At 48.5% G+C, this 11,849-nt stretch overlaps 1 protein-coding gene across 5 annotated transcripts; it reads left to right on the forward strand.

Moving 5' to 3' along the window:
* Window positions 1–2,557: 2,557 nt before the first annotated feature.
* On the forward strand, window positions 2,558–11,418 carry LOC311532028 (uncharacterized protein). 5 transcript variants are annotated; one of them, XM_084650049.1, is made up of 5 exons: window positions 2,558–2,689; window positions 3,328–3,368; window positions 4,035–4,161; window positions 6,642–6,758; window positions 8,046–11,418. In XM_084650049.1, exons 2-5 carry the CDS (start codon window positions 3,345–3,347, stop codon window positions 8,852–8,854), a joined length of 1,077 nt encoding a protein of 358 aa, XP_084506175.1. In that variant the 5' UTR covers window positions 2,558–2,689; window positions 3,328–3,344; the 3' UTR covers window positions 8,855–11,418. The 5 variants fall into 5 exon arrangements, with proteins under 5 accessions (XP_084506175.1, XP_084506174.1, XP_084506176.1 ...); XM_084650048.1 differs by having other exon boundaries at window positions 2,564–2,744; XM_084650050.1 differs by having other exon boundaries at window positions 2,564–2,744; window positions 8,049–11,418.
* Window positions 11,419–11,849: the final 431 nt, after the last annotated feature.

Raw genomic sequence — 11,849 nt, forward strand, 5'->3', positions numbered from 1 at the left:
CTATTGATTCCCCCAGCATATGCTATGCTCATAGGTACTGAAGCATGCGTGTCTGTCTGGAGGACAGAGCGGAGAACCCAGGGGAAATTCCTCCTAACTCCCAATAGTTAGAGGTTGGCTTATGCCAGGGTTAGCCAAACTTACTGACCCTCTGAGCTGCATACAATAATCTTCAGAAATTCGAGAGCCAGGTGTGCCTGCCAGGCTCGCGGCTTCTCCATGCTGCAGGGTGGTGGGGCTAAGGACTTCTGCCCTGTGGGGTGGGGAGGTCTTGGGGTTTCAGCCCTGCAGGAGGTGCCTGCAGGGACTCGGGGCTCCTGCTGAAGGAGAAGCCCTGAGCTCCTTCCCCACCCCAGTCTGGTAAGCGGAGAACTGGGGAGAGGGGTGTGGAGGGCTCCGCGAGCCAAACTTTAACTGTAAAAGAGCTGAGATTTTGCCACCCCTGACTTATGTCCTGAAGCATGAGGGTTTGTATCATTGCCAAGACTCCTGGTTTTAGGGGTTATTATTTTGTTACTACATCACAAGATATTCTTGTTACACATATAACAATCCTTCTCTAAATTCCGCAGAGCTATCTATTTTTACACCCCCACTAACATGGTATCTGAGTGCCTCACAACCTTTAAAGTATTTATACTCTTTGAGGTAGGGGAGTGCTACTATTCCCATTTCACATGTGGGGAGCTGAGGCGCAGGGAGATTATGACCTGCCCCAGGTCACACAAGAAGTTTGTGGCAGAGCAGGGAACTGGGAATTGAATCCAGATCTTCCAAGTCCCAGGCTAGAGCCTTAGCCACTGGCCATCCTTCCTTCTCTAGTTTTTTTAAAACTTCTATAACATGTTGTGGCAATGAGTTCCACAGGCTAATTACTCATTCTCTATAAAAGTAGTTCCTTTTGTCAGTTTTGAACTGACCACCTGTCAATTTCCTTGATTGTCCCCATGTTCTTGTATTATTGTGTACCTTCTCTAGAACATTCATTACTTTTTATATAGTGTTTTCTCTTGGTTTCTCATGTCCTTGTTTAGAAGATGGGGCTCAGCTTCCATTGTTAGGCACTAGCCATTGTTTGTTTCTCTTCCTTTTGCTGCTGGGTCAGGGTGTTGCTGCTCTTGAAATTCAGGATGTGGAGATGTTTGGAGACTTTACAATCTAGTTTAAATAAAAAAACTCATTAAAAAACTTTTGAAATCTAGCTTGTTACTCTGTTTCCTTGCCCCCCCAACCTCCGTTCTCTAGCTCCAGGAGAGAGGATGGCTTATTTGTCCCTTATTCAGTCCCCCTGAGGGGCAGGCTACAAGAAAACAATTCCTAATGATGAGGAGACTTTGGCCATGTGGAATAGTCTCCCCCTCAAGAGAAGGAGCAGTCGCCTCCATCACTAGGGACATTGAAAATCTAGGTAAAATTGGATAAAGCCTTGGAAAATAGGCTATTGACAATTCTACACAGCCCCCCCAGGAGATGGGAGAGAGGGCCTGAGAGATTCAGAGGGGAACTGCCGCGGGATATACCTGGGATCGGGGGAGGCTGAGAGACAGAGAGAAGCTTGGCAGAATTCTTTTTTTTTTTTTCTACAGTTTTAATGGATAATATTGATTTTTATTTTTAAGCATTGTCTTCGATTTTTATCCATCTACATTTTCACACTTGTAGGGAAAATATACGTGGCGGGGACCAGACACGAATTGTTTAGTGACAGCAGACACTGAAATTCATAAAGTTAAAGGTTTGTAACCACTGAAACACAAACAGTCAACATCAAGTGTCAAGATACACGACGTAAATATCCTTAAATCAAAGTTCTCAAGTAGCATTTTTTGTACTTTGCCTTTCTCTACATTTTGATTATTGACGGAAATATTTTCACATCGGTCTGTGTCCGGTGAAATCGATGTTTATTGACGCTTGTGGTGTCGTAGCTGTGTTGGCCCCAGGATATGAGAGGGACAAGATTTTCTTCAGGACTGTGGTGCTCCAAAGCTTGTGTCTTTCACCAACGGAAGATGTTACCTCACCCTCCTTGTCTCTCATTTACTGACATTTACTGAAAAAAATCGAATCCTTCTAAGCCTAGCTATAAAGAACCGAGACTTTGTGGGAGACAGAGAGAGGGTCAATTCAGAACAAAGCAACCCCATTTAAAACCATCAAGAAGGGCTCAACAGGAGAGATATTGACAGGAATCCCCACTGATTGTTACCTCCTGACCCCCTCAGACATAGCAGCCTCTAACAGAAGCGAGGAGGGGATTTGGCCGGGAGATCCAGCACTGTTTCACGGGGATCCTGAACTAAAAAGGACACTGGGCTCATGGGAACCTGATCTGATGAGGCTGCACAGCCCTGGAGAACAGAGCTATCCCTGCCCCATGCTGTTATTTCCCCTCTGATTTTCTATTCGTTAAACAATGAGGAAAGGATCCTGGACTGCTCTGTGGGGGAGGCTGTGTGTCCAGGTTGCTGTGGTGATGACCACTAGAGGGTGATGGTTATTGTGGCAGGAGAAGCTGTGCCTGTCTCTCCTCTTGCTAGGCCTGTGCTTTGGATAGCAGGGGCTGAGCTTCCTGAGATGTAGCTGCTGCCGCCTGTAATTTGCAATTGCAACAGCCCCTGCTGTGCCCAGAGGCCCGCCTGAGCTGCTCTGGGAGAGATCTCACAGCAAGGTCCTGTTCCTAGCCAAGGTGGGGACTGTCTCTGGCTGTCACTAGTCTCCTAGGGAGACACAGGACTCTGCAGGTAATTGGGAGAGAGAACTCAAGCACTGACTGGCGATGGGCAGGAAGGGGACTATGTAAAAATGGCCGTGGCCTCTGCTGACACACACAGGCTCTCAGTTCTGTTAGCACTTGCTGGCACTGATGCAGGTCCGAGAGTCCAGCGCTTCCAGGGGTGGAACAATAACCCCGGCTCCCAGCCAGAGGCGGTGGACAGGGGAGGAGAAATGAGGCTGAATTGCTCCCTCACCTTTCCCTACCTCAGGCTCCTGCTTCTGTCTAGTAAACATGCTGATGGAACAGGTTGCCTGCCTGGCAGGGGAACATCACCAAAAAAGCTTTTTATTCTGCCTTTTCATGGGCTGGTAAAGGGAGGGTTTAAAATATTTTGCTGTTCTTAGCCCAGGCGAAAGGTACCAGATCTGCACTATCATCAAGTGATCAAGCATTTTACCAGCCCCTCACATCCTGCAACTTTTGCATGCAGACAAGACTGTAGAGAGGACTGGGCTTTAAAATGTTCAGGAGCCCATCCTGATCTCTCCCCATTTGCCCTCAGTGCCCTGACAAGCTGAGGAATAACACCCACCTTTTGATCGTTTCAGGGGGACAGAAAAGAGAAATGGCTGCGTTGGAGCCAGCTCAGGTAAGGCATTTTCATGAGGCTGGGGGGCTTGTTATGCAGGGAGAGGACTAAATACACAGGAAGGTGGAGGAGGGGAGAGAGTGCAAGCTGCCTGCCAGGATGTGTTCAGAACAGGGGCTGACTTGTAGGATCAAGGAGATGATTAGGGGAAAGGAGAAATCCCTGAGCTACAGCATTTGGATCAAGTCTTAGCACTTTCCTCTCTGTGCTGGGCAAGGGCTGCTGGGAATTGTTTCTGGCAGGATGAGTGAATAATAGAGCATCATTAAGAAGTTTCTGATTGAATCTCCCAGTCTTGCCAAGACCCAAACGTGAAGCCACAGATCCCAAGATGGGGGCAAATTAATGGAAAAGTGCCCGGAGCTCAGGACACAGCCACAAAGAGTGTTTTCTGCCTCTGGGCTTCCCAGTGTTGGCATGTTGGAGTTCAGTGACGTCTGAGGCTGGGTATGTGAGTGCGAAGTGGGCTTACACCTGGGGGAAAGCAGGCCTGCATTGAGGGTCCCGTGAGAACGTGGTGCCAGGTGAGTCTAACCTGAGCTTTAGGTGAGCTATTGCCATGCCGTGCCACAGAGCATAAGGTATGGGACACTGGGGCACATGGCTTGAGCGGCGGGATTGTTCATGAACCAGCAGGTACTGAGTGAGCAATGCTTGTGATTTCAGGTCCTGGTGACATTTGAGGACGTGGCTGTGTATTTCTCTCGGGAGCAATGGGGCCTTTTGGATGATATGCAGAGGGCCCTCTACAGGGATGTCATGCAGGAGAATTACCAGACTCTGGTCTCACTGTGTAAGGATTCAGCTCTTCTCGGTTATTTGAAGCTCTGTGGTCGCTGACGTGCCAGGGGAGGCTTTGGCTCAGGCCCCAGGCCCTTTAGAGTACGTCTACACTGCAAAGAAAAACCTATGGCGCCAAGTCTGAGAGCTTGGGTCAACTGACTCAGGCCCGTGGGGCTAAAAGGAGCAGTGTTTGTGGCCTTGGTGTTTCCAAGCTCATGCTTGAGTGTCCACACTGCATTGTAACCTAGACTTACAATTGCAAAACCCAGGTCTCACAGCCATACCAACGCATCCATACTGCACCATGCAGACCTTCTGACTCGGGTCTGTGGCTTGGCCTGCGTTCAGAATAACAGGGCTTGGACCTGAGCCACAGCAGGACTTGAGCTCTGACCCACCCCACTAGCAGGGTCTAGGACTCAGGTGCTGAGTGCTTGCTGATGTGAGTCAGACTGATTTGTGTGTGGATGGAAGCAGGGCTTGGGCTGAAACCAGAGTCAGAGTTTGGGCTTAGTGTGCAGTGTAGACGTACCTGTAGATGTCTGGGGATCCAGCCAGGCCTGGAGTGGCAGAGAGAGACCCCAGACAATACCTTTCAAGTAGCCCATAAATGAGCGATCAGTTTGCAGGGTGGGGAGGGATTGAGCCCTTGTGGGTATTCCTCCCCGCCCCCTTATACGCAAATGTTATCCATAGAGATTTAATTGTTACATTCTCACTGGCCTTTCTGTTACAAAACATGTTTAAAACATGACCCACTCTCTCCCCTTTGGGGTTTTCTTCCTTCTTTCCTTTTTGCCAGCCTACTCTCAAGGGGACGTTAACAAAATGAAAAAGGTGTGATATTCAAAATGAGGTATAATTAGGCTAGGAAATCATTAAGGCCAAGGACTTAGGATAGGACATTTATATGCATAATAAGAATAAAAACATAAAACTATTACTGATAAAATTTTCAGGGGACACAAAGATTGGGGAAGTTGTAAATAATGAAGAGGACACGTCATTGATACAGAGCAATCTGAATCCCTTGGTAAGCTGGGTGCAAGAAAACAAGACTTGTTTTAATGAGGCCAAATGTAAAATTATACATCTAGGGACAAAGAATTTAGGTCACACTTACAAGATGGGGAGACTCCGTACTGGGTAGGAGTGACTCTAAGAAAGACTTGGGGATCATGGTGGATAACCAGCAGAACATGAGTTCTTGGTGCACTCCTGTGGGGAAAAGGGTTAATGCGGTCCTAGGCTGTATAAATTGGAATATCAAGTAAGCACAGGGAGGTTATATTATTTCCCTGTTTGGCACTGGTGTGATCATTACTGGAATACTGTGTCTAGTTGTGGCATCCATAATTCAAGAAGGACGTTGATAAATTGGAGAAGAGCCAGGAGAATGATTAAATGATTGTAACACTTGCCTAATGGTTATGGAAGTCGTATGGCCTGTGTTATACAGGAGGTCAGATTAGATGATCACAGTGGTCTTGTCTGGCCTTATACGACTCTCATGCTTCAGAGTTTAAACTAGGGATGAGGGCAAGACCTAACATGGGGAGCAGATTATCCCACATTTGTCTAATGCGAAATTTCTTGTTCCTTCCTCTGAAACAGCCAGTTCAGGTGCCTGAGACTGGACACTGGATTAGATGGACCTTGAGTCTGATCCAGTCTGGCAGTTTCTATGTTCTTCTCTTCTTTGTATTTCACTACATCTCGTCTCCCTATTTCTTCCTCTTTCTCTCTGGATCCCCCTTTCCCACCCTTTGCGGTGCTCTTTGCCTCCTCTTCCACTGTTCTCCCCTTGCGTCTCCTCCCTCCTCCCAGAATCCCTTCTTTTCAATCTTCTCCAGATCTCCCCTCCGCCTCCCCTCGGTCCAGTGTCTCCCTCAGGGCTCTGAAATCACAGCTCTCCAGTCACAGCCACACACCCTCAATCTAACCCACACACAACCCAGTCACTCACTGTCCCTCGACAAGCATATACAGTACCAGTCGCACACAGAGTCAGAGAGACGCCCACCAGTCACTGGCTTCTCTGTCCAAGTCACCTTCACCAGACACCCCTACCCCTGGTAACACCGTTGCAAAAGCCTCTTGAGGTGGCACAGGGTTTGCTCCCAGTCACAATGCTCCCCGCCCTGCAGAGACGCTGGAGTAAGCAGTGCAGAGAAGTCAGAGTCCCTTCTTGAAGACAGGGGTGGCTGTGCAGGATGCACGAAGGGCAGCAGATGTGTTGGCTGCCACCTTGGCCAACACGCCAAGCTGCGGGAGAGGTGTGTGTGCAGGTGCCTGAATCAGCTGTAAGGGGCACAACACCTCTCCCAGCAACTGTCCGCCTTTCCCAAGGGCCTCGGGGAACATCCCCCATCCATTGAGGTAAAACGTCTCCTCCCAGCAAAAAGAGGAGCTGGGTTTAAATCAGGGGCCATTCTTCCTAACAAATAGTCGAGGAATAGTTGACAGACGCTGATTTCCTTTCTCCCTCAGCAGGATCTTCCATTCCCAAACCTGATGTGATTTCCCAGATGGAACGAGGGGAAGAGCCATGGGTCCCAGACCTCCAGAGCTCCCAGGAAAGGGAGATCCCAAGAGGTGCTCGAACAGGTGAGGAATAGGCTAAACCACCTCAGGAGCTGTCAGTGGAATGAAGATCTGGGAATCCAACAGCACCTTCATGTCCTCTCATCTCCCTCTTATCTTTCACTATCATAGCTGGTGTGGGTGATGCCCACATGGCGGATGTCAGTCAGGGCTGTCTACCCATCCTAACTCACATCTGGCAGGGGTCTGTCCCCTCACCCATCCTTTCTGTATATATTCAGGAGGGGTGTGGCATCAGAATTGTTCTTCCCTCTGTCTTCTGGGGACAGTTCAGGGATTCGATTCCAGATTTTCAGTCCCATTGCAACAAACCTTGACTAATTAAAAAAAACAACAACAGTTTTCTGATATAGCCTTCTAGCAGTATGTCCTAAAATGTACCTTAAAATTGAAATATGGGGTTTCCTGCTCCCCTGGTTATATTGTGAAGGGTTTTTGGATGGGCCTCCAAGCAAAACAGCCAAAGAGTCCCAGGCCCCCTCGCTCCTCTCTGGGCACACCCTTGCCTTCTGCTGGCAGCCTGTTCAGTGTCATGTCTGCTGCTGCTGTTTCTGGGAAACAATCTCTGGCAGAGATGTCAGACTCTCCCCTTCTCATCTCTTTCTGTTCTGATGTATGATTTGGACTGCAATAGCACCAAAGAATCCCTGGCCTGGGCCAAGACCCCTGTGTGCAAGGTGCTGTACGAACATAACGAAAAGAGCTGACCATCTAAGTATCAGACAAGAGACAACACATGGATACAGACAGATGAGGGGAGCACAAGGAAACAATCAGACGATCGGGTTACTTGTAGCAACAGTAGGAACAAAAGGGACACATGGCTTTGCAAGTTCAGTTCCCTTTTCGCAGGTTTCCTTCCTGCCCACCCCTTGCAGGGAATCACAGGTGCCGGCTTCCTCCTTTCCCTAGGGCTGCTTGACCCCCATTCAGCCCCAGGTCCTGCCCCCACACCACCCATTTCCCCAAGGCCCCACCCCTGCCCCACCTCTTCCTGCCCCCACTCTGCCCCTGCCCTGCCTCTTCCCACCCAGTTCCGCCTCCGAGTGTGCCCCGCTCCTCCCCACCAGTGCCACCTGCATGCTGCGGAACAGCTGATTGCAGCAGGCGAGAGGCGCTGGGAAAGAGGGGGAGGAGTGGATCAGCGTGTGGGGCTGCTGGTGGGTGGGAGGCCCTGGGGGGGGAGGGGAACTGGCTGCCGGTGAGAGCTAAGCACCCACTAATTTGGAGCACCCATGGAGTCAGCACCTATGCAGGAAATGACTCCTGTCTGGATTCTTTTTATTCCAGCAGGGGATGACGTCATCGCCCGGAGGAATCCCGCAGGCGATAGGCCGACCATATGCAATGAGTGCGGGAAGAGCTTCAGGGGGAGCTCAAACCTCGTTCAGCATCAGAGGATCCACACGGGGGAGAGACCTTACGAATGCACAGCCTGTGGGAAGAGCTTCCGCCAGCGTTCGCACCTCCGCCAGCACTGGAAGAGCCACACGGGGGAGAGACCCTTTGAATGCCCTGACTGTGGGAAGAGCTTCAGCGTGAGCTCCGCCCTCATTAGGCACCAGAAAACTCACACGGGCGAGAGACCCTATGCATGCGCTGAGTGCGGGAAGAGCTTCAGCGTGAGCTCCGCCCTTACGAGGCACCAGCGGATCCACACGGGGGAGCGGCCCCACGTCTGTGCCGAGTGCGGGAAGAACTTCAGTGTGAGCTCCCACCTCGTGCAGCACCAGCGGATCCACACGGGGGAACGGCCCTACGTGTGTGCTGGGTGTGGGCGGAGCTTCAGCCAGAGCTCCCACCTCCTCCAGCATCAGAGGGTCCACTCGGGTGAGCGGCCCTACGAATGCACCGAGTGCGGGAAGAACTTCAGCCAGAGCTCGGACCTCATCAAACACCAGAGAACCCACTCGGGAGAGCGACCCTACGAATGCTCTTGCTGCTTTAAAAGCTTCACCTGGAACTCAGCGCTCATTAAACACCAGAGAGCGCACACGGGACAGAGACCCTGTGAGCGTGGCCAGTGCGTGGAAAGCTTCGGCCAGAGCTCAGCCCTCATCATCCCTCAGAGAAACCACATGTGGCAGAAACCCCACTGATGAAGCATCAGGACACCAGCCAGTGTAATGCACTTGCTCTTATGAGCAAGTCACTTCAACTCTCTGTGCTGCGTCTTCCACCTCTGTCTTAAGGAAAATGAGAACAATGGGATTCTCTGATCCTTGTTCTGCTCACCCATCACCAGCTGGGACTTTCCCGGAATTATAGGGTTTGGGAGGTTTCTTTTCCTTTTACTATAGAGTAGATTGAGTGCTGTTTCTGGAAAGCCAGGTTTAGGAGGTTTTCCAGTGAGTTTGGTTCCAGTTTCAGTAAAGTCTTTATTTGTTGCTGTGGGTCCTTGGAATTTGGGTTTGAAATGTTAAAAATTCTCAATCAAGTTTGCATTATGGTACCACTGTCTTGGAAATTTTCTTAGTGCTCAGAGTGCCAGAGGCTAATTTCCCCAGATTGAATTATTCCCACTCAGTTTTCGGTATGCAGCCCATTTACGAATAGTGTCTGTGAACGTCCAGGAGACAGGTATGTGAGACCCCCAACGTGGTGACGCAGAGCCAGAGGACTGGTTCACTGACAAGTTGGAAATATAGACTCTTTCAGCAGCAGATTCACTTCTGCTGCCTGGTAACAACTTGAACCTTTGTCTCTCCTCTCTGGATCATATTTAACTTCTTTAGATCCCATTTCAACAAAGCACTTAAAATGCTTATGTCCCATTGACATCAGTGAGACTTTAGCAAGTGTTTAAAGTTAGTAAGTGGTTTGTTGAGTAGAGCGTGCGTTTTAGGGCTTTGCTGAATCAGAGTTTAATTCCCTAAATTCCAGGACTGTCAGTTCAGCAGTGGGATTGTTCATTTCAGGGTGGGTTTTCAAAAGCACCAGAAGGAGTCATTGGATTTCTGTGGGAGCTGGGCACATAAATCACATCTTAATAAGGGTAGTCGGAGCAAGGTGGTAGCGAGGTTGGGGCTTCCTTCACAGAAGAGAGATGGATCGGAGCTAGATTTTTAAACCACTGCACAAAGAATTACATCCTCTTACTCGTTAATACTGGTTGTTATGCTTGTAAATTTGGAGATCATTGTGTTGAGTCACAGAATTCCTATTAATTGATTAAACAAGCCAAACCAATTAAAAAACCAAAACTAAAAACAAATCAATGCCCCCAGAAAATAACCCTTCACTACCCCAGTGGGATGCAATCTGGGGGATTGTGCTTGTGTGACTCCCCAGTAGGCAAGGTAACACAATTAGCCCATGTTTTGATGTCAATAAATAGACTAAGCCTTGGACACTCCGCACTTCCTGGGACAGTGCTTCTGAGAATTGTTATGTTGTATCAATACAATGTTGTTATAGTGGGTGTACCTGAGGCTCTAGCCCAGAGCAGGTATTAATTTTGTATCCTATCTCATAGAATCATAGAATATCAGGGTTGGAAGGGACCTCAGGAGGTCATCTAGTCCAACCCCCTGCTCAAAGCAGGACCAATCCCCAACTAAATCATCTCAGCCAGGGCTTTATCAAGCCTGACCTTAAAAACTTCTAAGGAAGGAGATTCCACCACCTCCCTAGGTAACGCATTCCAGTGTTTCACCACCCTCCTAGTGAAAGTTTTTCCTAATATCCAACCTAAACCTCCCCCACTGCAACTTGAGACCATTACTCCTCGTTCTGTCATCTGCTACCATTGAGAACAGTCTAGATCCATCCTTTTTGGAACCCCCTTTCAGGTAGTTGAAAGCAGTTATCAAATCCCCCCTCATTCTTCTCTTCCGCAGACTAAACAATCCCAGTTCCCTCAGCCTCTCCTCATAAGTCATGTGTTCCAGACCCCTAATCATTTTTGTTCCCCTCTGCTGGACTCTTTCCAATTTTTCCACATCCTTCTTGTAGTGTGGGGCCCAAAACTGGACACAGTACTCCAGATGAGGCCTCACCATTGTCGAATAGAGGGGAACGATCACGTCCCTCGATCTGCTGGCAATGCCCCTACATATACATCCCAAAATGCCATTGGCCTTCTTGGCAACAAGGGCACACTGTTGACTCATATCCAGCTTCTCGTTCACTGTAACCCCTAGGTCCTTTTCTGCAGAACTGCTGCCGAGCCATTCGGTCGCTAGTCTGTAGCGGTGCATGGGATTCTTCCGTCCTAAGTGCAGGACTCTGCACTTGTCCTTGTTGAACCTCATCAGATTTCTTTTGGCCCAATCCTCTAACCCTCTCCAGAGCTCATAAAGTAACAATACATCAGTAAACTAGATTCACAGCTAGTGGAGATCAGTGTAACTATGTTGATATACACCAGCTGAGAATCTGGCCCCAAACTTTTAGTAGCAACCTGGTGGAATTTCAAACTAGGTTCAGAAATCCTGAAAATGCTTTTGAAATGTCCCTTGTGGAAACAATCTAGTGAGATTTGGAGGCAAGCTATCAAAGCAAAAGGTATAAGCTTTTAATCCCTCAGGGGTTCAGGTGGGATTTTCCAGCACAGTGCATAGAGCTCAGTCTCTAGATGTTGTAATTCAAACTGATTTCATGGTTTACCTGCACATTTTCCCTAACAGATTAAACGCAGCTGTTGCAGATGAGGAGAAATATATTTTGCTTCTATCACAGGATGTTGTACATCTTTCTTTGCTTTGGATTTTTTTCTTCTTTTATGAAAGGGGCAGAATATGTATCACCACTAAGAAAGCCTCCAAGAATCAGCATGCATTTGAATGACTTGTAATTGACAAAGTATTTGTTGTTTTCCAAATATCTGTGATTGATTGTGTTCATTATTTCCTGGTGGAAATTAAAAATTCAGCATGTCCCAGTAACTATTTGCACAATCTTTGTTTTCCTTTCTGGTGGATCTTGAACACCTGAGTATGGGGAATCTTTCAGCTACTCTGTACGGATTCCTTTAGCAGTCCAATTTCCACCCCTAAAAATTCACCTGCCCATTAGCACCTTTCCCCAGCTAGAAAGAGAGACTTTACAGCCTGATTTTTAAGTACCTCTAGACACCACTGACTTCAAAGGAAG

This window comes from Lepidochelys olivacea, assembly GCF_965140295.1.
Source record: "Lepidochelys olivacea isolate rLepOli2 genome assembly, chromosome: 16".
NCBI lineage: Eukaryota > Metazoa > Chordata > Testudines > Cheloniidae > Lepidochelys > Lepidochelys olivacea.

Excerpts from the sequence above, each read along its gene's own strand:
- LOC311532028 (XM_084650049.1), top strand. The coding sequence starts at position 3,345 with ATGGCTGCGTTGGAGCCAGCTCAG. Across the intron at positions 3,369-4,034 it reads CTGCGTTGGAGCCAGCTCAG|GTCCTGGTGACATTTGAGGA; the intron begins GTAAGGCATTTT and ends TTGTGATTTCAG. Across the intron at positions 4,162-6,641 it reads CCAGACTCTGGTCTCACTGT|CAGGATCTTCCATTCCCAAA; the intron begins GTAAGGATTCAG and ends TTTCTCCCTCAG.